We start from the raw sequence: 24,940 nt of genomic DNA, 5'->3' as shown, positions 1-24,940 counted from the left end.
AATAATTTTTTATTAAAAGTGATTTTACTTAATAATTATTTTATCAACACTTTTATAACTCACAATTAAATATAAAATTATGCTAAACACACCTTAAGTTATATAAGGATATTAAAGTAATTAAATCTTAATCATTACAAAATACTATATATGGAGTTATTATCTTTAAAAGAAGAGGTTAAAAATTTGAGTCAGAAATTAAGTGAACTCTGTCAAAATAGATATTTATTTGTCTTGTATAAAAAAAAAATAATTAGTAAACAAACAACGATCATTCTAAATATTCGAAAAATATTTCAATCATCTAAAATTATAACTCATATTTAAAATGATTCATATATCTCGTGTTGTAATTTATATATAGTTTAAAAATATTATAAAATTAATAATTATTTATTGATTGATTGAATACTATAAGTGATATATGTTTATTACTATCGATTAATAGAATAATTATCATTAACTTTAAAATATTTTAAAGTTTTACTTTTTTAATTTTACGTCAAGTTATAATTTAAATTTTTGTAATTCATTCGTGGATAAGTGAAACACAAATTTTATAGTTGTAGAATCGAATGCAAAAGTGAAGTTAGTTTATTTATATATTAATGTAAATGTTATAATTAATTTTTTTCATATCAAATAATTAAAATTGAAAATTTAATGAGAATTAAATGAGTTGGGACCAAATATAAAGAAGGGAGAAGCACGACTTAGCGTCAAAACGACGTCGCTGCAGGGATTTCCTTCCTGCGAAAATAAAAAGAAGGGAAAAGCACGACTGGGCGTCAAAACGACGTCGCTGCAGGGATATGAAAAGAAGGGAGAAGCACGACTTAGCGTCAAAACGACGTCGCTGCAGGGATATGAAAAGAAGGGAGAAGCACGACTTAGCGTCAAAACGACGTCGCTGCAGAGATATGAAAAGAAGGGAGAAGCACGACTTAGCGTCAAAACGATGCCGCTGCAGGGATTTCCTTCCTGAGCAAATAACGCAAGGCATACTGCATCTAGATTCTTCTCCGGCATTGTAGAATACATATCACAAAACAGCTACTTGATCCGCTCGAACCCTGCGCGAATCCAAGCAGACCTATTTACACGCTCCGTACACTCTTTTTCCATATATTTTCTTTACCATTTTTCACTGTGCAGCGATCAAATTGAAGGTCGAAGCCGCTCTGTGCCTTAAATCTTCTCTCTGCGATTCCAGGTTTTTGCACCGGAAGCTTTCGTTTCTTTTGTATTTTCCATTTAACTGGTTATCAATCATGCCTAAAAGCCCAAATGAAACTTGTTTTCCTTTTCTTTTTGTTGATCAGTATCGTGTATCTGAATTTGTTACCCTTTGACTAAGAGTTGTCAATCTTGATTCTGGACCTTGTTTGATTATTTAAGCCTTCTAATCGGAGGATAAATCTGTTTTTTTTTTCTCATGAATAGAAGATCAGTATTGGGTATTATTTTATTAGGGTGCGTGTTAGTGTTTTCCCTGATTAGCAGCCGTTTGGTTCCCTTTGAAGTTGTTGGGATGGGCGTTAGTGTCCATTTCTACATTTGATTTTGTACATTACATGTGGTGATTTGGCGCTCACATTTTTTGGTTTTGTTTATATATGCACTTTTGGGGAAAAAGAAGAAAGGAAATCCCCAAGATCAGGGGCTCTCTGAACAATGAATAACATTTGAACAGGAGATTTGGCTGTGGGGATAGAGGCATTTGTTCAATCAAACTAGAAGCAGTCTGCAACCTTAGTTACTTTCGTGAAAATGGTACTTGTGGGGATGTCTTTTGAGGAAAATGAAAGTTTTAATGCTGATGTATTGGCTTTCAGCTGATTCCATGTTTTGATAATATAATGCAAGATTATTTCTTTCTGGAATCATGGTTTTCTTTTGGGGGGACCGGTTGGGGGGGAAGAGAAGGAGAAGAGAGGGGGGGGGGGGGGGGTTTGGATGCATACTGTTTAAAGTGGGTAAGACAAGCTACATGTAGTAGAATGATAATTTGATGGTTTAAATCATAAGATTTACAATCTTTACAGCCTCTCTTATTTGGCTGTAGTTTGACCTTGTTTGTTCATGAAAAAGTTTTGACTTTCCTTCAGAAAAATTGCTCTTACATTTGATAGGTAAATAAATTTTCAGGTGGAAGCATTGCATTATTTAAACACCATTTTTCATTTTCTCCAATCTTTATCTAAATGGAATTTTGTCTGGTCATATAGCTTATGTTATATGTAAAACATGTGTTCAAATTGAAAATGAAAATAGTGTTAAAAAAATCATGATAAAAATGTAGAAAGAGTTTGAAAAGAACCCAAAGATTTTGATCCTTTCCGAAAATTCTTTTTATTTATACTTGAATACTACTTACACTCACCAGTATATGTTTTTATTATGGATGTATATGTGTTTGGAGAATAAAAAAGAGAAAATAATTTCATATACCAAAAAAGCCTGTTAGTAACTGGAATATTTCTTATCTCATATACAAGCATATGGAAGTAACTTTTAATTCAAATTAGATATATGGTGTTTACCCCCCTTTTGTCCTAACATACTCGTTGCTAACATATGTATCTGAGCAGTTTCTATTACTTTGATCTTGTTCTTTGTTTCTAGGTTTTGGTGTCATTAAAACATCATGGGGGACACGTGCCATGATGAAGGTTCTAGCAGCTGCAATCGTTCTGGAGAGAGTTCCAATTCAGTTGTTGAGCTCAATATCAAGACTCTGGATTCACAGATTTATAGCTTTCAAGTAGAAAAAAATGTAAGCAGTAATATTCTGTAATAATATTTGTTATTTGCTTTTGGTCACTCTATTAATCCATTTCCTTGTTCATTTATTTTTTTTATTCACTGATATTTGCATTTCATTTATATGTCATTGTTGATTTATGTGGTAACAATGAGAGATCAGCAATGGTGGATTCAACAAATTGTTTTAAGCTGAGCCATTGGTGCAGTTTCATGTGGAATTTAAAAAAAATCTCTACTGTTTTGGCTGAAAATTGTGCTAACCTGATTATATCTGATATTTTTTGGTATTCAAAATAATTGCAGATTCCAGTTTCATTGTTCAAGGAGAAAATAGCCAGCAAAATTGGCATCCCAGTCAGTCAACAGCGGCTGATTTTCCGCGGAAAGGTCTTAAAGGATGATCAGCCACTTTCTGAATACCGTATCCTATCTTTCTACTAATTAGGACTTTAGTGATTTTGCATTTTGTTTATCTGTACTAGTTACTGTTTAGAAACGGTAATCTAAATGTTACTATTTGTGTTTTGCACTAAAGAATGTGATATTGGTTAGAGAAAACATATAATATGGCATAATATCGGTGATCTATGGCTATTATCTGAAACATAGTATTGGCTGTAAGAGTGTCACATACTTGAAACTCTTCAGTTTGTCATTCCCCAGACATCTATTTGCAGTTTGATATGCATTTATTCATGCAGGCAAACTTGGTTGGCCCATGAAAATTTAAAAGAAAACACAAGGCATGGTAGGACCCATTGACATGACTCCTTTGCAAGTTTTGCTGTGAAGAATTTTGTAGTATCAGTAAATAGCTCTTATCTAGAAGAGTGTGTTACTTATACCTGTCCCATATTAGTAAATTGAATATTAAATCTTAAATATTTGAATCATTGGCTGGACTGAATTGGCTGCCTTAATCTGGTTTCTTTTGGTGGATATGCAGCTCATTCCATAGAAAATGACCTAGTTATTTTTCTCTTGTCCATTTCTTGTTTCGTGGTTGACTTGTCATATGTCCTGTTTCTATATTTTATTTTTATGCCGCAAAACTCTTAACCATCTATAGATGTGGAGAGTGGGCATACATTGCATTTAGTTGAGAGGCAGCCAAGTCAATCGCAGCCTTCACCCAACACAGGCTCTGGAGAAAATGGGAGTAACGGCAATCGAGGTTGGTTCTTAATATAGATTGCCTATGTAGTGTTTCAAGTTCTGAACATATTTTGAGAAGTAACATTTATTACTCCTAAAGGGACCAAGTATTGATTTTTTTAAAAAAAATTAGCAGGAAATGATAATGCTACTGGTGCTGTTCGTAATCGTGTTGGGCAAATTTCACACAGCGTTGTTCTCGGCACATTTAATGTTGGGGACCAAGGTGAAGGAATTGTTCCAGATGTTACAAGGGTGGGTCATTCACTCTTTATGTCATGGTTCTCGTGAGCTTTATCTTTTGTACTATTTTTGGTTCTAATTCTGCTTGTGGATGATGATGGAAACTGAAAAAATGTATGTAATGTAAAATTCTTCATGTTTTGCATGCATGGCTTGCACAGGTTATTGGGGCTGTTTTAAATTCTTTTGGAATTGGCGCCCAACCAACCACAAATATTACCCAAGCCCCATCTTTGGTAAGTGTTTCTCTTTTTTTCTTCCTCTTGTATTTTTTTCGTCCTCAATGTTCACATAGCAGAACATTTGATTTTATATGCTGTGTGAATTTATTGTAAGGGTCTTCTTATGCAAGTCTATACTTCAGTGTAGGATCAATAAAAGATAATCTGATTACTTAAGGATTTAGGATATACCTAGAAGCTATGCCTAATAATTTTTTGGATATCTCAAATAAGAAAGGAATTCGCATTTGATTGCATCACACAACTACTAAATTTTTTTAGCAAACTTATAAATCATTATTCCCGAATGTCGGATCTCAAAGGTGAGATAGCTTCTTATAATATTCTCTCTCTCTCTCTCTCTCTTACACACACACACACTCTCAAGTCTGTTTTTTTCTTGTTGGCATGACTATTTCTTAGCCATGCCTTCTCTATCACCTAGGAAACCCCTAGTGGTACAAAGGAAAACTTTTGACATAGTTTAGAAGGTAAAGGTCAAAATATTCGAAAATTTTTGGGAATGGGGTTAGGACCAAATTCTTCTCCTACTTCTTCAGTCATGAAATCAAGTGGTTCTTTATATCACTTTTTTGAGTTCCTTTAGGTAAAAGCTGCAAGACATGAAGGAGGGTTTTGTTAGGGAGAAGATCAGACCTTGTTGATTTGTTTGGATAGAAATAGAATGGAATGAAGAGGGATATAACAGACTTTGTGACCCGTTGTCTCACATGTCAACAAGTAAAGGTAGAACATCAAAGGCTAGGGGGATTGCTACAACCTCTACCGATACCAAAATGGAAATGAGAACACATATCTATGGATTTTGTAGTGGGTTTACCAAGGACACGATCAAATCATGATACTATCTGGTTGTGGTAGACCGTTTGACAAAATCTGCTCACTTTTTGGCAACAAGGAGCTCGGACTATGTGGACAAGTTAGCCAGGCTTTACGTGAAGGAAGTGCTCCGCATACATGGAATTCTTGTATCCATCGTATCTAACAGAGACCTTAGATTTACCTCCAGATTATGAGGAAGCTTTCAGCAGGCAATCGGCACAAACCTGAATTTTAGTATAGCCTTTCACCCACAAATAGATGGATAGAGAGAAAGAACTATTCAGACACTAGAAGATATGCTACGAATTTGTGTACTTGATTTCGGTGGAAATTGGGATGAATTATTGCTTCTGATGGAATTCTCATATAACAATAGTTATCACGCCAGCATAGGCATGGTCCCATATGAAGCCCTTTGCGGGAGATCTTGCAAATCGCCAATATACTTGGAGGAGGTTGGAGAAAGGAGACTAATCGGATTGGAACTAGTGGAAAAGACCACCACAAAGGTAACTATAATCGAGAAAAATCTCCAGACAACACAATGCAAACAGAAAAACTATGCAGATAACAGAAGAAGAGATCTAAGATTTGAAACCGGGGATCATGTATTCCTCAAGATGTCCCCAATGAAAGGTTTATTGAGGTTTGAGAAGAAAGAGAAGTTGGGCCCTCGGTTTATAGGGCCCTTCGAGGTATTGACAAGGGTGGGCGTAGCAGCCTACAGGCTAGCACTGCCGCCAGAGTACTCAAGCATACACAATGTTTTTCATGTATCGATGTTACGCAGATACCACCCGGATCTGTCCCACATCATACAACATGAGACACTATCCCTATAGAAGGACACGACGTACGAAGAAAGACCAGTTTGTATACTCGAAAGACAGGAGAAGATGCTGAGAAATCGAACCATACCCATGGTGAAAGTCTTATGGCAACATCACCCCAAAGAAGGGGCAACTTGGGAACGAGAAGATATGATGAAGATGAACCACCCTCAACTGTTTGAACAAATATGATAATGTACCAAATTTGGGGACAAATTTTCTTTTAGGGGAATATGTTGTAACGAGGGGAAAAATCTTATAACCCTGGGATTCAAGGTAGTGTATTAGGAATTTATAAATTGAGAAAAATATAAATACATATATATAGATGAAAAAAAGAAGAATTATTCATTGTTCATATATGCCCACTGAATTAATAAACTCTTATGTGAGGGAAATGAACGAAAAAGCCAGTGCAAATATGGGCAAAAATGCAAATTTCAGGATTTTGCACAGGTCAGCCAAAGAAAGGTAAAATGGACCAATCACCGGCAGACCAGTGTACAGGCTACGTCAGAGCCTGCAATTTTAGGCAGGAATGGTCCAGATTTTGCCATATGGACCTGAGGTGGCGCAAGGAACGGTTCTAGAGAGGAAAATGAGATAGACGGCCCAAATTGAGTGTAACATTCCAAGGCACTGATCATTTTTCCCTTCACCATAAAAGGGGGGCATTGAGTTGCAGAGAAAGGAAGAAAAAAATTGGGAACTCGCCTGGTGAAAACAAAGGGGGATTTACAAACGGTTCAAGCTGCAGGAGAGCCAGCTTGGGAAGAAAAAGTTGATCGACTCAACGCCGTCGCTGCGAACAAGGGTAAGTTCCATTTGTTTTTCACATCTTGAAATAGAAATTTAAATACTAAATTTCTTTGAAAATAGAAATGATTATGGTGTTGTTGAAAGAGATTTTAGGTAGATTTGGATGAGGGAATCTATCAAGGGAGTTAAAGGCATCATCGGAGGTGAAATCCTGGAAAGATATGGAGAGGGGAGATCTATCCAGGAAAATCGAAGGAGTAATGGGATGAGGTAAGAAAAAGAGAATTGAGGGGAGTTGTTTAGAGTGAGGAGGAGGAACAAATGAGAGAAAGGGATCAGCGGACAAGGAAGAAAATAGAGGGACACCTGCAGTGAGAGTGCTACCTATTATTATTCTGGATATATAAATATATATATACTCACATTTCTGTATTTAGCGATAAATGTTTCTCTTAAGTGTTTGGTGTGCTCTCGTGACGGAAGGAAGTATATATAAATTGGCCCAGTTACTGTATCGAGGGGCCCCGAGGGTGTATTTTGGCATTAAGATACCGTTTGGGAATGGTCTGAATATACATATATATTGGTGTTACTGTTCTGTGATGCTGAGAAGAAAAGCGAATAGAGTTCTGCTGTGGCCCAGTTATTGGGTCGAAGGGTTGATGGGGAACTGATTGTGTTCCGTGATGAGCTTCTATGTGAGGCATAAATTGTTTAGCTGTGGCCCTTTTAAGGGTGCCCCGGAATTTGTTTACATATTTTATTTTTGTTCAGATATATATGTATATATATATATTGACTTGCTGTAAGCAATGGAGGTGCAAGCATTCGGGTCCTGAATGCTGTAGAGTTCTGGAAGAATACTGCATGGGTGAGTCAGGTTTGTGACAAGAGATGATATAAATAAATCAGAGGAAGAGTTGAAGGGTTATGGTGAGAAAATGATACTGGCAAGAGTTAGAGACGACAGGAGAAATTGGGTAGAAATTAGCTGTTTAGGCTGGAGAGGGACTGAACAGAGGGCAGTACTGAGAGTTGATGATTTAATTTTTTTCCCTTCTTGGTAGGCTGTGCGGAGAAAAAAAAAGGATAGCAGGGGGTATACTGATGGGAATTAACCCAAATATTGATGATAAAAAATAACAGCAAATTGAATAAATAAGAAAGGGAAGTAGAAATAGAGGTGGAACAGAAAGGGATACTGGGCAGGGGTTTTGGGAGAAATTAGGAAATATCTAGGAGGGGGAAATATGTGATCAGAATATAGGCAGATGATACAGACAGTGATAGGGTTGGAGAAGAGGAAGCTGATAGGTTGTATGATACCCAGTACCGGAAATTTAGTTTTAAATGTTTCTATTTACTTGGGTGTGAATTTCAAATTTTACTTCTTGGGCATTGTAGCTTATTATGTAGTTTATTACAGAACAGGTGAAGCTGGAACAGGAACCGGAAGTGCAAGAAGCGTGCCTCCAGACTTGAGAATGGATAGGACGTACAACATTGTAACTATCGCTGACTTCGAATGTAGTGAGAAACTGTATCAGCATTGTTCTAGATATATATGTCCCACCCAGGAAATTGAATTACTATTTACTTTCATTATAATTATTTGGTGACCTAGTATAGTGGCTGCAGGTGGTATAGTTGAGATGGTAAATACATGAATATATATGGACATGTATACATGGGTTTCATATAGAATGAAAATGCATGCAGATTGAGGTTTTGTGATGGAATGCTTTACGAACTGTTCAGGATGTGAATAAGCCTTTCAGGTTGATTGATAGAATAACTGGCTCAGAAGCTGGGTTGTTACAGTAAAGGAGATAATGGGTTTCCATGCCTGAGATCGTTTTGGAAATCTGACACCCTCAACCATTCATCCTTGAACCTAAATGGGCAAGGTCTCATTTGATACTATTAGAATTCAAACAAATGGAAAAATGGTCCGAGATCATGCACTAGAGATGTCTCTGGATTAGCCTTGTAGTCTGAGATTGAAAGGAGACACAAATTAAGAATCAATTTATCTTGGAGCAATTAGGATGAGATCTTTGGTTAGACCAGATCCACCCGTGATTTTGAGAGAGGAAAGTCTTTAAGTTCTGATCTATCCACAATGTCTTGGAATTCCTTGGCACAAACCCTTGAGAACTGCATTCAAGAACACTCACATATCTTGAGAACTATGTTAAAGTCACTCCCTACAACCTATGGATGATCCCATTTCCTCCTACATTTCTCTAGATCACTCCACAATCTTTTCCTCTCTCTCTCCTCACCTCTGCCATTAGCCCCAGTAAGTAAATAACTATAACGACTCCCCGTACATTCAAGCAAGTGTGAGATAAAGCACTCACCCATATCGAAGTCCTTATAGTGAAGAGTATTCTCATTCCAAGGCACTACAATTCCACCAGCCGTAATTGCAGCAACTCTCGCCAACACACCCTAATCTTTCAAATACTGAGTGTCAGGCTATCAAAGAAAGATTCCACTTTTGTTTCTTGTAAGCAAATCAATTTCCATCTCAACAAGCATCCTTTTACAGCTGATCTCTTCTTATGATCATTCAGGTCCCTTATATTTTGAAAATAATGCACTCTAACATAAGGCTAGCACTGAAGTTTCACCATTCTGTCCCTTCTTGCCCTTGTTAGATTTCTCATTGTTAATTGTTGATTGTAGTTTCATTATTAATTTGTTGATTGTTAGATTTCTCATTATTAATTGCTGATGTCCCCTATCATGTCTCACCCAACAGCTTTTATTCTCATATCAGTTTGGGCCACAGAAAGAAATTTATGCTTGTTATACTCTCAAATGGCTTGTGCTTGGAATCTGTAAATTATTTGTGGTGGACCAGATATTAATATTTGCTGCATATAGTTAAAGCTATCTTAACTTAGGTTGTTTTGTTGTGTCTGTCAAATGAAATTTAGTAACACCAAATGTGGTTATTCTTCATTAAAAAATATTGCTTGCAATTCTTTTGGTTATAAAAAATTAGAAGAATGCTTTGCTTGCTTTTTATCCTTTGAAACTGCTATGTTTCCAAAAGATAAATGTGGGTTATTTGGAGAATTAGACATATAGTTATGGAAGAGAATGATCTGACCCAGGTGTTAACTCAATAGCATTTCTGAGATTTTGGACATGAGCTGGAAATAAAATAGTGAAAGCGACAAGATGAATTTTCTTCTTGTGAAACAACTTTAAGGTTAGCATAATCTAATTGGTTGCTCATGTTTTATGCAGACAAATACGAGTGGTCAAGCTCCTCAAGGAAGTGAGTCAGATGGAATGCATGGGAATGTTGGTGGTCAAAACCAAGCAGCATATCAGACGCAATCTGGACAGGCCTTACCCCAATCGTCACCTCAAGTTGTACAAGTTCCTCTCTCTGCAGCAACAACAGCACCTTTGCCTTCATTTCATGCGGTAGTTACACCTTCCTCTTTGGTGTTGCCTGAGATATACCATATATGAATTTGATTACTTATAAAATCACTTTATCATTCTTGGTTCAGCCCATTCCTGATTCTCTGAGCACCCTTTTGGAGTTTACACGTCACATGGAGCAGGCACTATCACAAAATGGTGATGGTAAGAAGTACTGTCTCTGAAATTGTTGAAATTGAATGCCACTACTAGTAGGTTATAAAGTCAGGCTATCAACCTTATAATTCTTCAGGTAGCACTGAAGAACTACCAAGGGTGGAACTGCGTCCTGGTCCACAAGGTTTACCGACACCTGAAGCACTGAGCACTGTCATGCGTCAAGCACAAAGGCTTCTTAGTGGCAATGCTACTGCTGCACTATCTGTAAATTTTTGTCTATTTTTGTTGTCTTGCACAGACATATTTGGAATTTTTTTGCCATTTTTAATTATTAAATGAGCATATATATATATATATATATATATGTAGGTACTTTATTGCTTTTGGTGCTTGTGATAATCAGAAGTTTTGAATATGAGATTCTTTTTTCTTAGAGTGAGAAAATCTCTCCCTATCATTCACCATTTTCCTGTGAATTTTTTTATCTGATTATTGTTATCTGTAATTTGCTGCAACTTTGTAGCATCTTGCAGGGCGCCTGGAGCAAGAAGGTAGTTCTTCCAATCCTGCTGTAAGGGGGGGAATACAGTCCGAGTCATTGCAAGTTGGCCTTGCAATGCAACATCTAGGAGCTCTTCTGCTAGAGCTTGGTCGTACAATTATGACACTGCGAATGGGACAGTCTCCTGTACGATCAAATTCTTTCTCTAATGCTACTTTAGTTTATAATTTCTACAATGTAGATAACTGTTTATATGTTATGTTCTACAGGCAGAATCATCTGTTAATGCTGGTCCGGCAGTTTATATATCTCCATCAGGGCCCAATCCCATAATGGTTCAGGTTGGTCTGTAATTTCGGACTGTAGGGAGCTCAATAGGATCGAACTACATGTTTTTTTTTCCTTAGTTTGTCATCATTTATTTTCCTTGCTATGACTCTCTTTTACCATGGTTTGTTCAGTCAGATTCAGATGGTTCTCTCCATGAAAACTGTAGTGGTTTTAAAGAAATATTGGATCTTTGAGACACATGTTGAGTTCATGACATGTATATACCTTGTAGAGTTGCATAAAGTTCTACCTATGATGTTATCTGCTTATTGATATCTTGGAATAATGTCTTTACAATATATTTTGACATGAAAGAATACACTACTCTTGTATGACCAAATGTTGTTGGATATTGGAGATTCTACTTTTGCTCTTAATGAGCCAAAGGAATTTTTATGCATAAGTTACCAAGGATAAACAGGAAAACAGAAAAACATGTATACAACTTGGTGCCCGTTATTAATGATACTTTACACTTTCCATTAAAAAAAAAAAAGAAAACAGACAGTCGTTGGATAAGACTTTTCTAGTAAGGTTAATAATATAAACGAGGGCTGAAAGGCATATGTGACATCAAGAATTTGTTTACTGTTAACAAAGGGCATCTGCAATTTGCCAATTACTCTTCCCACCAACTTACCCAGTGAAGCAGCTAGAAGCATTGCCAATAACTTATATATAGTCAACAAAACTTATGGTCTGAACTGCTTCACATCGCTTGCCATAGAGAAAGTACTTGTCAATCATCTTAAGAATGTCGTCTATCATTTTAAGAATGTCACCTTTGATACATATCTATTTGTTTGTAAACGAGCCATGGTGAAGTCACTACATGGGGGTGGCCTAATCCCTATTGACTTGGACAAGGCATAGAAGATCTTTTCATCTAATTCCTTCTCTACCCCAACTTATCCTCCCGAGAGAAATCTGAATTGTATAGATCAATTCGACTAATTTGGGTTTAGTGTAAAGATATTTAAAGTAGTTTTCTTATAACCTGCTTCAAGTTTTCTCTTCACAAAAAGACTAGAAAAAATAGTTTTTGATCCATCAGAATCTCAACCTTTGCTTTTAGGAGATTTCTTCCATGTTTAGCTAGTAGGCAAACTCTAATTTAGCCATACATCTATATCTCTCCAAACAAGAGAAAATCACATTGACGTCCTTCTTGTCTAAATATAACGCCCCGACCCCACTAATGTGAGTACGGACGTCGGCACACACATGTTAACCATTTAAGTATACAAAATTTAGATACATGCAGCGGTTTTGTACATTACACTAATTCATCTCTTGTAGTTCATTGTGTCAAAATACAATACCATGAGGTAACACATTATGATTCCAATACAAGAGTTAACAGTAGGAACAAATAACCTTAATTACAAGTTTTACTAAAGTCCAGGTTCGGGTCCCCTACTTGTTCCTTACTGGTCTAGAATTTGTTCCGGGTTCTCCTAATCTGAAAAATTGCTACTATGAATTTTGGGTGAGCTTTATTTGCTTAGTAAGAATATGATAGTATTCTATTCACAAAGGCAAACCTAATGTAACCCACATGCAAGTGGCAAAGAAATGCATTTAACAAGAAGGTTTTTAGTTGTAGACTGCTGAAAACTTCATAGTAAGATTTATTTAATTGCTTTTGTTTAGAATACCTTTTTTGACTTACTTGCTTACCCATTACCCTTTCCTCTTAGAATCCTTACACAGACTATGTATTTTTGGCAGTGTTGTTAGTCTTATCATTCTTAAAGTGTCAAATTCTCTTTAACCTTTTTCTACCACCTTTGTGACACCGACACTTCTTTATCCCGAGGTTACTTTTCGAATTATCTCAAAAAATTATTTTAGGTTGACTGCTTCCTATGCCAATACATATGCTTATGGTTTCTCTTCTATTTTTCTAAATCACTTGCCCATTCGCTAATGCAGTTGTTCACACATTTACTTGCACATATAATCACAATTCACAAAATTCACTAAGACATTTGAGGACAAACACTTACACATTTGATCACATATTCACTCTTACATTCATTTACACTTTTGCTCTTACTGGGATTCCATTGTATGATATTGTTTTTACCGGTATCAACGAGGGCACAAAGGATTCCCTCTATCACATGGACAGAAACACATATCACATATCGAATTGGTCACAGTAGTAATATTTACTAGGTGACCCACACACATCACATTCCCATCCACATTTGGATTGGACACTATCATCCATCCATGGGTAGAGTTCATCACACATCTCGCTAACAAGCACACACCCTTCATTGATACGTGGTCAAACGGACTTTGGTATCTCATTAACACCCTTAAATTCTCCTTTTCCTTTGTTTTATGTTACTCCTGAATTTGATATGTTTTTTTTTTTTTAAATAAAAAGTGTAAAAAGTATATTAATAGGTACCAATGAAGTACCATTCATGTACAATTATATTTATAATATAGTGATATAATGTATGATATTTCTAAAATCATCGCACCTATACATGTCATGACTTAACATAAGCGAACCATAAAAATGCAACCACCTATCCTTAATTCTTGTCATCTCATCCTTGATACCATTAAAAGCCCTACTATTTCACTCTTTCTAAATAACCCAAAAAATAACTAAAGGTATAAGCTTTAAGTGACTTTTCATTTTACATAACCCCTTTCAAGCCCATAATTCCCCCCTCTCCGATCCAACAATCACCTATTTAATGCCAATCAGATTATACACGATGGTTCAAAGCTCATAAATCACCAGGCACCAGAGAAGAGTACAAGATTCTGCATCTTTTTTGCATAGATAGAAACCATTCACCATAGTTCGGCTCATTCTCATAAGATTATCAATAGTCAAGATGCAGTCTCTCCCTACTTCCGAAGCAAAAAAAACAACTCTAGGCGAAACGTGAACTTTCCAAATCTGACTAGCCAGAAACCAAACAACCCCCTCCCTCTGATTGCCAACCAAATAATGATAGTAGGACTTAACAGAAGAGTTGCTGTTTTTAGTCAACTTCCACACAGTGCAGTCTCTCTCATCACTTACTAGATCAGTGAGTCACTTCCATGGTGGGGCAAGAAGGGGTAGTCAAATTGGAAGAATTCAATATAAGCAAGGCTGTTACCGACAAGGTGGCAAATGCCCTGTCACGAAGAGAAGTTGGACAATGGGGACAGCTACCAATTTGACCACCAACATTGCAGTAGAGCTGTTGGTGGTAGCTGCTGTGATTACTCCTGCCTGGCCTAATGAAGTGGACCTCAGCTACCAAGGTGACACCTCTCTCAAGGGCCTAGTGGCCGAGTTATTCTCCACTCTCGAAAGCGGGCCCCCCCCTCCTTTCCCATGACCAGCAAAATGGGGGATGGTGATCAGGTGCAACACAAACTTGAGGAACAAGCTCCTTCATTAGTGCGATAATTCAGCTATCGGTGGACACTGGGGTGTCAAGACTACTTATGTGAGTGCTTTAAGCAACATTTCTTTTGGCCATGCCTGAAACAGCTCGTATCACAATGGGTTAAGACTTGCAGTGTTTGTCAAAGATGTAATAGAAAGTGAGTCCCCATTCTTTGATTACGACTGCCCTTCGATGCTCTTATTCAAGCTTGGATTCATGTATTGTTTGATTTCATTAAACCACTTCCGAAGTCCAAGTCTAGGGATACCATACTAGTAGTGCTTGACCATTTCACCAAATATGGTGACTTCATTCCACTTACCATTCATTCATAGCCCAAGGGATTGCCAGAATCTACATGGATTCCATCCATAGGCTACATGGAGTTCCGCAAATCCTGATGTCGGATAGAGATAAGTTTTTATCATTCTATCTTGCCTGGAACTAACGAAGCTGTTAGGTGCTGAGATACACTTTAGCTCAATCTTTATCACCCTCAAACCTCAAACTGAGAGGCTTAATCAGTGTTTGGAAATGTACTTCAGGTGTATGGCTCATCAACAACTAAAGTCCTAGACAAAGTAGTTGGCAACTGGTGGTACAACAACACATACCACTTGAGCTTGAAAAAAAGCCCACTGCCCTATTTTTCTGAAATGATGGACCTCCAAAAACCCTCACAACTTTGTAGAGGAATACATGGCCGAAAGGGAGCAAGCAAGCAAGCTAATTAATTGCCAACACCTTCTCCAGGCTCAATACCGTATCAAGCAATATGCTGACAAGCATCGCAGTGAGTGCCACTTCCAAGAAAATATAACCTGGTGCTTCTCAAATTACAGCCTGACCGACAAGGCTCACTTCTCAAGGGAGAAACCCCCAAATTGCCCCCACAGTTTTATGGGCCGTTTACTGTCCTACAGAAAATTAGCAAGCGGCTTATTGGCTTAAGCTATTTCCTGCATCCCAATTTGTCCTGTTTCTCATGTCTATCAGCTGAAGAAGTATGTGTCAAGTAGGCAAATCCATGTTAAAGAGTTGCATGAAGTCAATCAAGAAGTGATAGTCAGCGTTCAGCCTGAACAGATCCTACAGCACAGAAAAATCTTTAGATGGCAAGGAGGTAGACCAAATGCTAGTGTATTGGGCAGGAACTAGCAAGAAGGACTGCACTTGGGGAAGATTCATAGTTCTTCTTCCAGCAATTTTCCAGCCTTGAGGACGAGGGTTTATATGTAAAAGGAGATTTAAGAGAGTGAGGGAATGGTTAGTTAATTGGGTTCCATTCGAATACTCTAACCATTCTATATATAATTGAAGAAGAAATAAAAACAAGACTTAGCAGAAATTCAAATATCTAAATTCTTGATCTCGCTCTCTTTTTCCTCCGTTCTCTCTCTCATTCTTCGCTCTATCTTGCTCTGGCTCTCTCTCTGTTCTTCTTTGAAGTTTTGAACAGTCAAGAGCTCAATGACAAATGCTCTTGACAATTGAGTAGTCAGTATGTTAATTTTATCCTATCAACGTGATTTCACATTTCTGAACGATTATGTGTTCTCATTATTTTTTTCGAAATAAATTGTGTTCTCATTATATTTGCTATGGAAGAGAATGGCCGAGCATAGGGTTTGGTAAGTATTCATTGTGAAGCTCGAAGATCAAGATTTTATATTATCATCACTTCAAAACTCGTAAAGAAGTTTTCTCTAACTAGGGAGAATGATGCAGAGTGGCTTAAGTTTATATTGCCTAAAAGGCTCTAAATTTTCTTTAAATATAAAGTTATTTTATTATTTGAGAGTCTATTACTATAATTTAGTAATTTTAGAATTCTATTTTCTTTTAGTATTAGTTCCCTGTTTTTATTAGAATAACTTAATTCTATTTGGGCAACCTATTATAAGCATATTGTGCGAAATGGGCAAAGCAGGGGCCACAGTTATCCAGCTCAGCAAATTTGGAAATCAAAGGCACCTCCTAGAATTGCTTTTTCTTGCTTGGGAGGGCTGCCAGGGATGCATTTTGACTATCAATAAGCTGATGTCTAGAGGGCAGGTTATGGTTAACAGATGTTATTTATGCAGGAGCACAGCAGAATTGTGCAATCATATCCTTTTATGGTGTCCTTTAGCTTTTAAGTTGTGGTGCATGATATATAGTCTATTGGGAATTTATTGGGTCATGGCAGATTCGGTCAAAGCGGAAATTTGGGCTTGAGAAGGGTAATGTAAAAAGAGAAGAGTTTGTAAAGCTGCTTTCTTGACCAATTTTTCGGTTCTTTGGATGGAAAAGATTATAGAGATTTTGAGAGTAAAGAAGTAGAGAATCCTAAATTGAGAGATAGATGGTTTTATTATTTTGGGTTTATCTTGTTAGGATATGACATTGGTAGGGATGAGTATTTTAGGAATGTTATTGATACTCTGACATACATGTAAATTTTTGGTTTATAGGTGGTGCCCCTTTGGTATCTTGTTAATACACACTTCACACTTTTTATTTGAAAAAAAAAACTAATTCTATTCGGAAATGCTAGTTAGCACTCACTGTCAACACTTCTGTGATATCACTTTTTGAAACAGGATTCAATTATTCAATAAAATATTTTGAGATTGTTTTCAATTTCCTGGTTGTACAATGAATTAAACTCTTAACTGTGATGGTTAAGATTTTTTAGATGTAACATCTAAGCAAGTTAGATTCGATTTTTAGGTTTTTATTCCCAAATTCTTAGGTAGTCAAATACATCCTAATTTGTCTTACACTTTTTATCCAAGTGCAAATAGTGGGAGAATGAACTGATAGAACTGATATTCCTAGCAATTCTTCACTCCCATGAAAGGGGTAGATCCATTAAACCGAAGTGGTTGAAAACATCATTTAACTTATTTGCTTAAGCATGTAAGAAAGATCCACTATATCTCACATGACTAGCAAGTATCATATTTAAGCTGTAAGTGATCGCTCACGAGTTGGCGTCCTTCAACTTTAAACCTACAAGAGGCAAACACAGTACTTCTCTCATAATCGAGAAGATCCAATGAGCGACTATTTCGGAAAATGAAAATAACTCCAACTGTTCCCACTCGGGAGGTCATATCATCTCTGATTCGTTTTGCCCCTCAAAAGCGACTGGACATGTTATTCGTAAGTTCAATTTTTGTTTCTTGGGGACCAGTAACTTCACCAGGCCACTTAAAGCGCCCTTCATAATTGTCCTTTACCTACCATCTTTCACTTAACTCAAATTTTGGGGTGTATTCTAAGTACTATAAAATTGAGTAAACATTACACTTTAGCTCGCTCATTTCCCCTTAAGACATTCTATCACCTTTCACATAATTTACATGATGCTCTAGATCTAAGCTCCTTACGCCCCCCGTATATGCCTTTCCTTGGAGTAGAAGACAGCACGTGGGCCAAATTTGCCAAGGATCTTGACATGTCTTTTCAAGTTTTTCATTGTTCTATATCTTTTCCAATTTATCTTTTCCAAGGATCTTGTACTGTACTTTTAATACAAGGAAATTCTGTATTAAATCTTAAATTTCTTTGGCTGTTGAGATCAAGATCACTTAATTTATTTCACTAAAACAAAGATTTATATACATATCAAACTTGTACTTTTGAACTTGAATAGGCCAATTGCCTTGAGTCATATTACGTAGCAGTTCCCTGCTCTCAGCTAAAACAGACACCTCTTTGTTTGCAGCCATTTCCTCTTCAAACAAGCTCCCTCTTTGGTGGCGCAGTTCCTTCAAATCCAACATCATTTGGTCCAGTTGGTGTAGGGAGTGCTCCAAGGCACATAAATATTCATATACATGCCGGTGAGTAAAGGTTGCTTGAAGCTGTGTGTATGATTTTCATGAATCAAGTTAACATGGTTAAACATCAGGTACATCACTTGCACCCATTGTTTCAGCAGTCGGTAGCAGGGGAAATGGAGATGGAACACAGGGAGAATACAGCAATAATACTGGCTCAGGTTCTATGCGGGTTCTCCCTGTGAGAAATGTGATTGCAGCAGCTGTCCCATCGCGTCCTCCTGTAGTGACTGTTCCAAGTGCCGCACAGCCTGGTTTAGGTGTTTCTGCTTCACAGCCATCTCCTGTTGTTTCTGCTTCACAGCCATCTCCTGTTGTTTCTGCTTCACAGCCATCACCTGTTGTTTCTGCTTCACAGCCATCTCGCTCTGCTTACCAATCGTCTCTTGCTGCTGAGATTAATTCACGAATCAGGGATCACATTCGTAACATGCAAGGAGAAAGCCAGGTTGGATCAGGTAAGTTGCCACTAAAGTCTCAACAAGGATGATGTTTTTGTGAAACAATAGTTCAGGGGGCTGCTCTTTTTTGTATTCAGGTCAAAGAGAGTCAACTGTGGAGGGTTCAACTGTCAGAACTGATGCAGGTCGTGTCTTTAGCAACGAACATCTTAATGATGTAGATACTGGAGCTGAGGAATATCATAATTCCTTGCCTAGATTCCCACAAGGAAGTGATGGCTTGAAGGTATTAATTTTTCTTCTATATGGTGGGATCCTATGTTAATATCTCAGTGATTGTATCTGTACTCTCAATAAATGTTAAAAACCTTTGTTAAGGACCAACCACAACCCAAATGCGAAGGCAACATAAGTAGTAAAGAGGAAGGGAGTGATTCAAGCTCCAAAGCTGCATCAACTTGCTCTGTTGGTGAATCTTCAAGTTGTTCAATTGGCGAGTCCCCGGCTGTTCCCCTTGGATTGGGACTGGGGAGTTTGGAGCGTAAGGTAAGGGTTTTTTTTTTTTTGAATAAAAAGTGTGAAATTCTATTAAGTTGTCTTTCTATTATTTAATTCTTTGCATTAATGTCCTTGTTTGTTATTCTGTATTCGTATTTTATGGTGATTTCCATGAAGTAATGTATAGTGGGGGATTTACTGTTATGTTGCTGCTGAACAGCAGCTTCTGTAAAACATAGTAGTGAATATACAGATACATGGATTAGTAAGATTGCCAGTAAATATAAATATTCTGGTCAAATTATTCTTTTTTTTTTTTTTTTGAAGTAATGGAGGGTGGAGACTGAACTGCTGTTCGTGTTAAGCTGAAAGATGTGTCCACCATGTAAGGTGGTCCAATTATTTCTTTTTTGTCTTCAAGGAGCAAGACCAGTTAACTTTTTTAGCTTAACATGGTAATGGAACCATAAAAGATCACTAAGTCTAATGAATTAAGGCTTAGTCTCAAACTAGTTCGAGTTGGAAATGTGAATAAAGGAAGATTGATTTTCTGGTATTTGGACATAGGAGTAAATCAGACAGGAAAGGGAAATTAGAAAATGGTTGGCATCCTGTTTCCATTGTACTCATTGGGGCTGCCAGTTGCTGTTATTTTTTGGCCTTTTTCCTTATGAAGGAGCATTCCAAGAGGCTTGCATTCCTTGGGTAGTGAATCTTTGAATTCTCTTAGCCAAATTGTTATCTTAACTTGATATGTGACTCCTGGATGTAAGTATATTGTTGCCTTTCAAGTGGATTCTGTTATGTTCTTCTAGTTCTGATTCCTTTTGTTAGATATTCTTATAAAAAGGTGCCAAAACTCATGTTTGTTGCATGTTTAGGATTTTGGCACTACAGGTTTATGTGGTTTGTTGAATGAAATAATCATGGAATGAAAAATTAACTCCTAAGAATGAAATAAGACCAAAGAGGTCGTAATTGCTTGGTTATTCGGTTTGCATGGCGGGATAGTTATTCCATTATTATTATGGGTTTTGTTGAATTGGTCTGTGAATGGTTAATTTGGCTGGAAATATTATTAAGGGTATTTAGCTTATTAGGAACTACTAAGATTAGATTTATTACTATTACTTCTTATTCAATTATATATCTACTTTATTGTTATTTTTTTGTTTAAGGGTTTTAACATGTTACCTTCGTAGACATCCTATAAATGCATGGGTGGTTTGCTATCATAACTAGGCTGCTTAATAATATTAGTTATGATTTTCTCTCATTGAATTAAGTGATCAATGATGCAATGATTGTGGTTGTTGCCAATTCCTGTGGTCGTTAACTGGATTTCTCTTTTATTTTCTTTGATCTTTTTAATCTCTGTAAACTCTATACTGCTGTGCTACGTCATAAAGAACTTTAAGAGGCACCAGGGATGCAGACTATGGACATTTATAAAATCTCAAGAGCCCAAAAAAAAAAAAATCAATCAGATTCCCCCGGTCCAAATCAATATCAAGGATCAGACTTTTTTATCAACAAAATAATTGAGTGGCATCCCACTTGTGCTTTGGATGATTGTTTATATTCAAGATGGAAACAGAGTGGTCAGTATGAACCCGCATAACTTAATTTTGGAAAAAGGAGAGCAAATGCTATCCGAAAGAAATATTTTCGTTCGACTTTCCAAATACTTAAAAAGACGAACTTATAAAGATATACATGGCAAAACTTCCACTTAGATTAAGCCCACCAAGCCCAAATCTATTTTTTTTTTAAATAAAAACATATAAGAATATTAACATGGTACCAAAACAGGGGTACCAACCCATTTACAAAAGAATTACAGCTTAGTAAGCATATCAATGACAATGCAGAATCCCAAATCAAATTTTGAAATCACCCAAATAATTTTGAGGAGTCTTGACATTGAAATTGCAATGAAGAATCCCAACAACCTTCTAGCCCTTGAACACCAAGAAGGAACTTACGCCACATGGCATTATCATCTGAGATAAATCTCCATTCCCATTTAGCGAGCAATATGTTATTAGATTCCTCAGTAGCTTTTATACCCAATCGTTCACTTTTAAAGTCTGCATCATGACCTTGTCCCACCCAATCAAATGATATTTCTTTATGTCTTACTTATCGACCCAAAGGAAGCTCTGTTGCAGAGATTCAATTCTTTTGGCAACACTAGCAGGGATTAGGGAAAAGAGACAGAGAGTTCATATGGAGGATTTAGAGAGCACATTTAATGAGAGTCGATCTTCCTCCTTCGGACAATGTATTCTTATTCTACTTGGATAATAGTTGAATGCAGGTAATCTCCATCCAGGCAAAAAGGTCATTGACCTCTGAATTGTTTAAATTTTTAAGGAGATGAAAACGTCAATGGATTCCACGGTTGTAGATATCAACTATTCACAAGTCTTAAACTTGGCAATCGATAAAATAGAGAGAAGGACCTCTTTTGAAGGTCTACCAAACCAAATATTATTCCAAAAACTAATCCACCTTTTGTTGGCCACCTTGAAATGAATATGGTTACAAGTTCATCCAGTTCCTCTCTATCCACCTCCAAGAACTAGAGCCATAAGCACCTCCAAGAACTAGAGCCATACACAAGCAAATCTTGGCCTAATGCATTTACAGTATAAGGAATCTTTGCAAAAGAAGAACCTCCATTTCATTGCGAGCGAGAGATTGAAGCGCCGCAGACCCCATGCTTGATTGGACACTTGCGATCTGCATGTTGAAATCAATTTATTTCCTGTGTTTAATTCCTTTGAGATGAATTTCTGATTCCCATCTAACAGAAGAATTGGAAATGTCAAGGAGTAAAGTTAAAAGCTATGATTCATCGGAGGAATAAGGTAGGAGTTAAATAAGAATTGAATCAAAGAGGTTGTAGATGTTAAATGGCAACAATTCTGTGTCATACTCACTCATGCAAACCAAACAACCTGTGTGATAAGTTATGAGCTCTTGTACTTTTGGTCCAAATGATTGCCAAAGAGCACCATTCTACCATGGGCATAGAAGAGATCAGCCTGTGCTATTCAATTCATCAGATTATTCTTTAGTTCTACTTGACAATCTAGATACTCTTCTTCTGATTGTCTATACATTGCATGTTGTTAAATCGTCAAGGTGCTTGAGGGTGCATGATTTAAGCTACAGAGTGCTGTGTTTCTGTTATTGAGTGATGTTTTCATTATTTGTTATATTTTCTGCTACATTGTGGTTAAATTTGTTTCTCTTTGTTACTGTGATTAGAGATGTAGCAAGCAGGCAAAATTAGGGGTCAAGAATGGTGGTGGAATAAATACAAATAATGTCTCGTTTGATCAGAACCGTAGCCCTGTAACTAATGGCCGGCAGGTTCTGCAATCTCTTGCCGCCAGCAGCTCTGCTGGAAATACGTTAGGGACAGACGATTCACACTCGAGTCAACTACCCTCTGCTAGAATGATGGAGAATAGGGCAGGAAGGAGGCAAGATTCTAATAATAGACGGGACACTGCTAATGTGATGTCTCAGGTCCTTCAAGGCCCTGCATTAGATGGTTTGCTGGCAGGCATTTCAGGCCAAGCGGGTGTTGGTTCTCCAAATGTGTTGAGAAATATGCTGCAACAATTAACCCAGAGTCCTCAGATCATGAACACCGTCAATCAAATTGCTCAGCAGGTCGACAGCCAGGATCTTGATAATATGTTTTCAGGGTCAGGCGGACAAGGTGGTGGCATTGATTTGTCTAGGATGGTCCAACAGATGATGCCTATTGTCTCCCGTGCTTTTGGTGGTGGATCTACTGCATCTCATCAGCCATTTCCTGCTGTGGAACCTGAACCACTACAGAATGATGAGAGAACAAGCGGGGCTGACAAGCCTGTTGATCAAGATATTCAGGTATTTAGACCCCCCATTGTCACAACTATAAGACATGTACAGAAACATTGGTGATTGCTGTTGCAATACTCTGTAATTCATTTTTGGTTGTGTCATCTTATAATTAATTTAACCTAGAAATTTTAAAATAACTTGTAATCTAGTTTACAACTAACCTGCCTGGTACTGGGTGTGAGGTGCTGGGTTTCATGTGCTCATGTATGTTGGCACTAGAGGGAGAATGGAGAGAGGGAACTAAAATACTTTGGAACATTTCCAGGGTGGTTGTATCTCTCTCTCCTCGCTCCCCCTCTTTTTTCACAAAGTTGGCAACTAAGGTAAAATTGTAATTTGATGGAAGGAAAATATTTTTCCAGTCCAAGAGGAGTTATTTGTTCTTGGTACTGTCTTTAAGAGTAAATGTGTCCTATGTGCCACTGGATTTGTGGCCTTGCTGGCAAGCCTTTGCTTGTCTTCCATTCTGGCTATCCCAAATGGTTGTCACCTCGAGCGAGAGACAATGGATCAGTTAAAAAATCAAGTTATTGATTGAGTAATTTGAATGTATGATGAAGATTATATCCTGTCATTAATAGTTTATACTCTGATTTAACTATTCCAATCTTCTCTGTTGTCTAGATAAACATTCAGCCAGTAGCTCAAATGATTGAACATGCCAGTTCACCAGGAGATGTTTTCCATGCTATTGTTGAAAATGCTGTTCAGTTGCATGGCACTAGAAGTACTAATGAAGATCTCATGAATGAGTTATTCAGCAATGAGGATCTTGCTAGCGTAAGTGTTCTTTTTATGCACTCAACACTTTTTTTATTTTTTATTTTTAAAGTTCTTGTGCTCTACCAGAGTTTCTCAAGCTATATTGCATGTCTGTGCTGTGTATATCATGTACTGGTCATTTTATAGAATCGTCTGATATGTTTCTGATATTGCTGCACTTGAGGATGTTCGCCCCAGCTTAAAATGCATACTTTTATTCATGCAGGAATATGCAGAAATGCTAAGACGAGATATATATCAACGGTTTCAAGATGACTTGGGACAGGACAAGTGATAATTTTTTCTATTTGTTTCTTTGGGAGTGGGATTTTTTCACTATAAAATGGTGGGACAGCACGCTGATCACAGGGCTTTTCAATTGGTATTGCACTCTTAATTAGAGTACTGTACAAATTAGGTATTTAAGATGTGCTTTTGAAGTTATAGTTGATTGCAAATTACAGTTTATCTGTCAGTCCTTAATATGCTGTTTCTGATTCATTCTAAAATTAATATGAATTCATGAACTCCAGTTTTTTTGGAGGATGAGAAGTGTAATTTTTCGTTTGTCAACTAGAGATTATTTTGATTTTTGGAATTCCACGTGTCCAATTGATATTCTTTTGTAATATGAAGAAATTGTAGAGTAGGATTACAGGGGAAAGATATAAGAAGGCAGGGAGGTGATAAGAGCAAAGAGAAGACAGGAAGCAGAGATAAGGTATATCCAGACTGCGAATCTTGGTAAGTGTTTTATCATGTGGTGGAGATATTTATGCTGTGGTCTGTTATAGTTCTGTTACATTTGGGTACAGAAAGCATGTTTAACTAGCAAATGATTGGGTAACTTGGTCGTGTTTGGAACTAGCGCGTAAGAAAATTAGGGAAAAGCCTTCCCTTAGGTAACTGTGAGGAGTATGGTCTCA

General features: G+C 37.1%; 1 protein-coding gene across 3 annotated transcripts; it reads left to right on the top strand.

Moving 5' to 3' along the window:
* The first annotated feature begins 949 nt into the window (after positions 1 to 949).
* Positions 950 to 24,612, top strand: LOC110818008 (Ubiquitin-like superfamily protein). 3 transcript variants are annotated; one of them, XM_088209302.1, is made up of 18 exons: positions 950 to 1,213; positions 2,626 to 2,776; positions 3,070 to 3,187; positions 3,836 to 3,940; positions 4,055 to 4,176; positions 4,326 to 4,400; positions 10,079 to 10,261; positions 10,351 to 10,426; positions 10,515 to 10,645; positions 10,905 to 11,069; positions 11,153 to 11,224; positions 18,336 to 18,453; positions 18,552 to 18,908; positions 18,989 to 19,137; positions 19,230 to 19,397; positions 22,626 to 23,258; positions 23,877 to 24,032; positions 24,241 to 24,612. In XM_088209302.1, exons 2-18 carry the CDS (start codon positions 2,648 to 2,650, stop codon positions 24,307 to 24,309), a joined length of 2,826 nt encoding a protein of 941 aa, XP_088065428.1. In that variant the 5' UTR covers positions 950 to 1,213; positions 2,626 to 2,647; the 3' UTR covers positions 24,310 to 24,612. The 3 variants fall into 3 exon arrangements, with proteins under 3 accessions (XP_088065428.1, XP_088065419.1, XP_088065423.1); XM_088209293.1 differs by having other exon boundaries at positions 18,522 to 18,908; XM_088209297.1 differs by having other exon boundaries at positions 951 to 1,213; positions 4,058 to 4,176; positions 18,522 to 18,908.
* Positions 24,613 to 24,940: the final 328 nt, after the last annotated feature.

The sequence above is a fragment of the Carica papaya genome, chromosome 1 (genome assembly GCF_054855325.1).
Source record: "Carica papaya isolate Zhongbai chromosome 1, ASM5485532v1, whole genome shotgun sequence".
In the NCBI taxonomy this organism is placed as follows: Eukaryota; Viridiplantae; Streptophyta; class Magnoliopsida; order Brassicales; family Caricaceae; genus Carica; species Carica papaya.
This window is presented reverse-complemented; position numbering and strand designations above follow the sequence as displayed.

Excerpts from the sequence above, each read along its gene's own strand:
- LOC110818008 (XM_088209293.1), top strand. The coding sequence starts at position 2,648 with ATGGGGGACACGTGCCATGATGAAGGTTCTAGCAGCTGCAATCGTTCT. Across the intron at positions 3,188-3,835 it reads TCAGCCACTTTCTGAATACC|ATGTGGAGAGTGGGCATACA; the intron begins GTATCCTATCTT and ends AACCATCTATAG. Across the intron at positions 4,177-4,325 it reads TTGTTCCAGATGTTACAAGG|GTTATTGGGGCTGTTTTAAA; the intron begins GTGGGTCATTCA and ends TGGCTTGCACAG.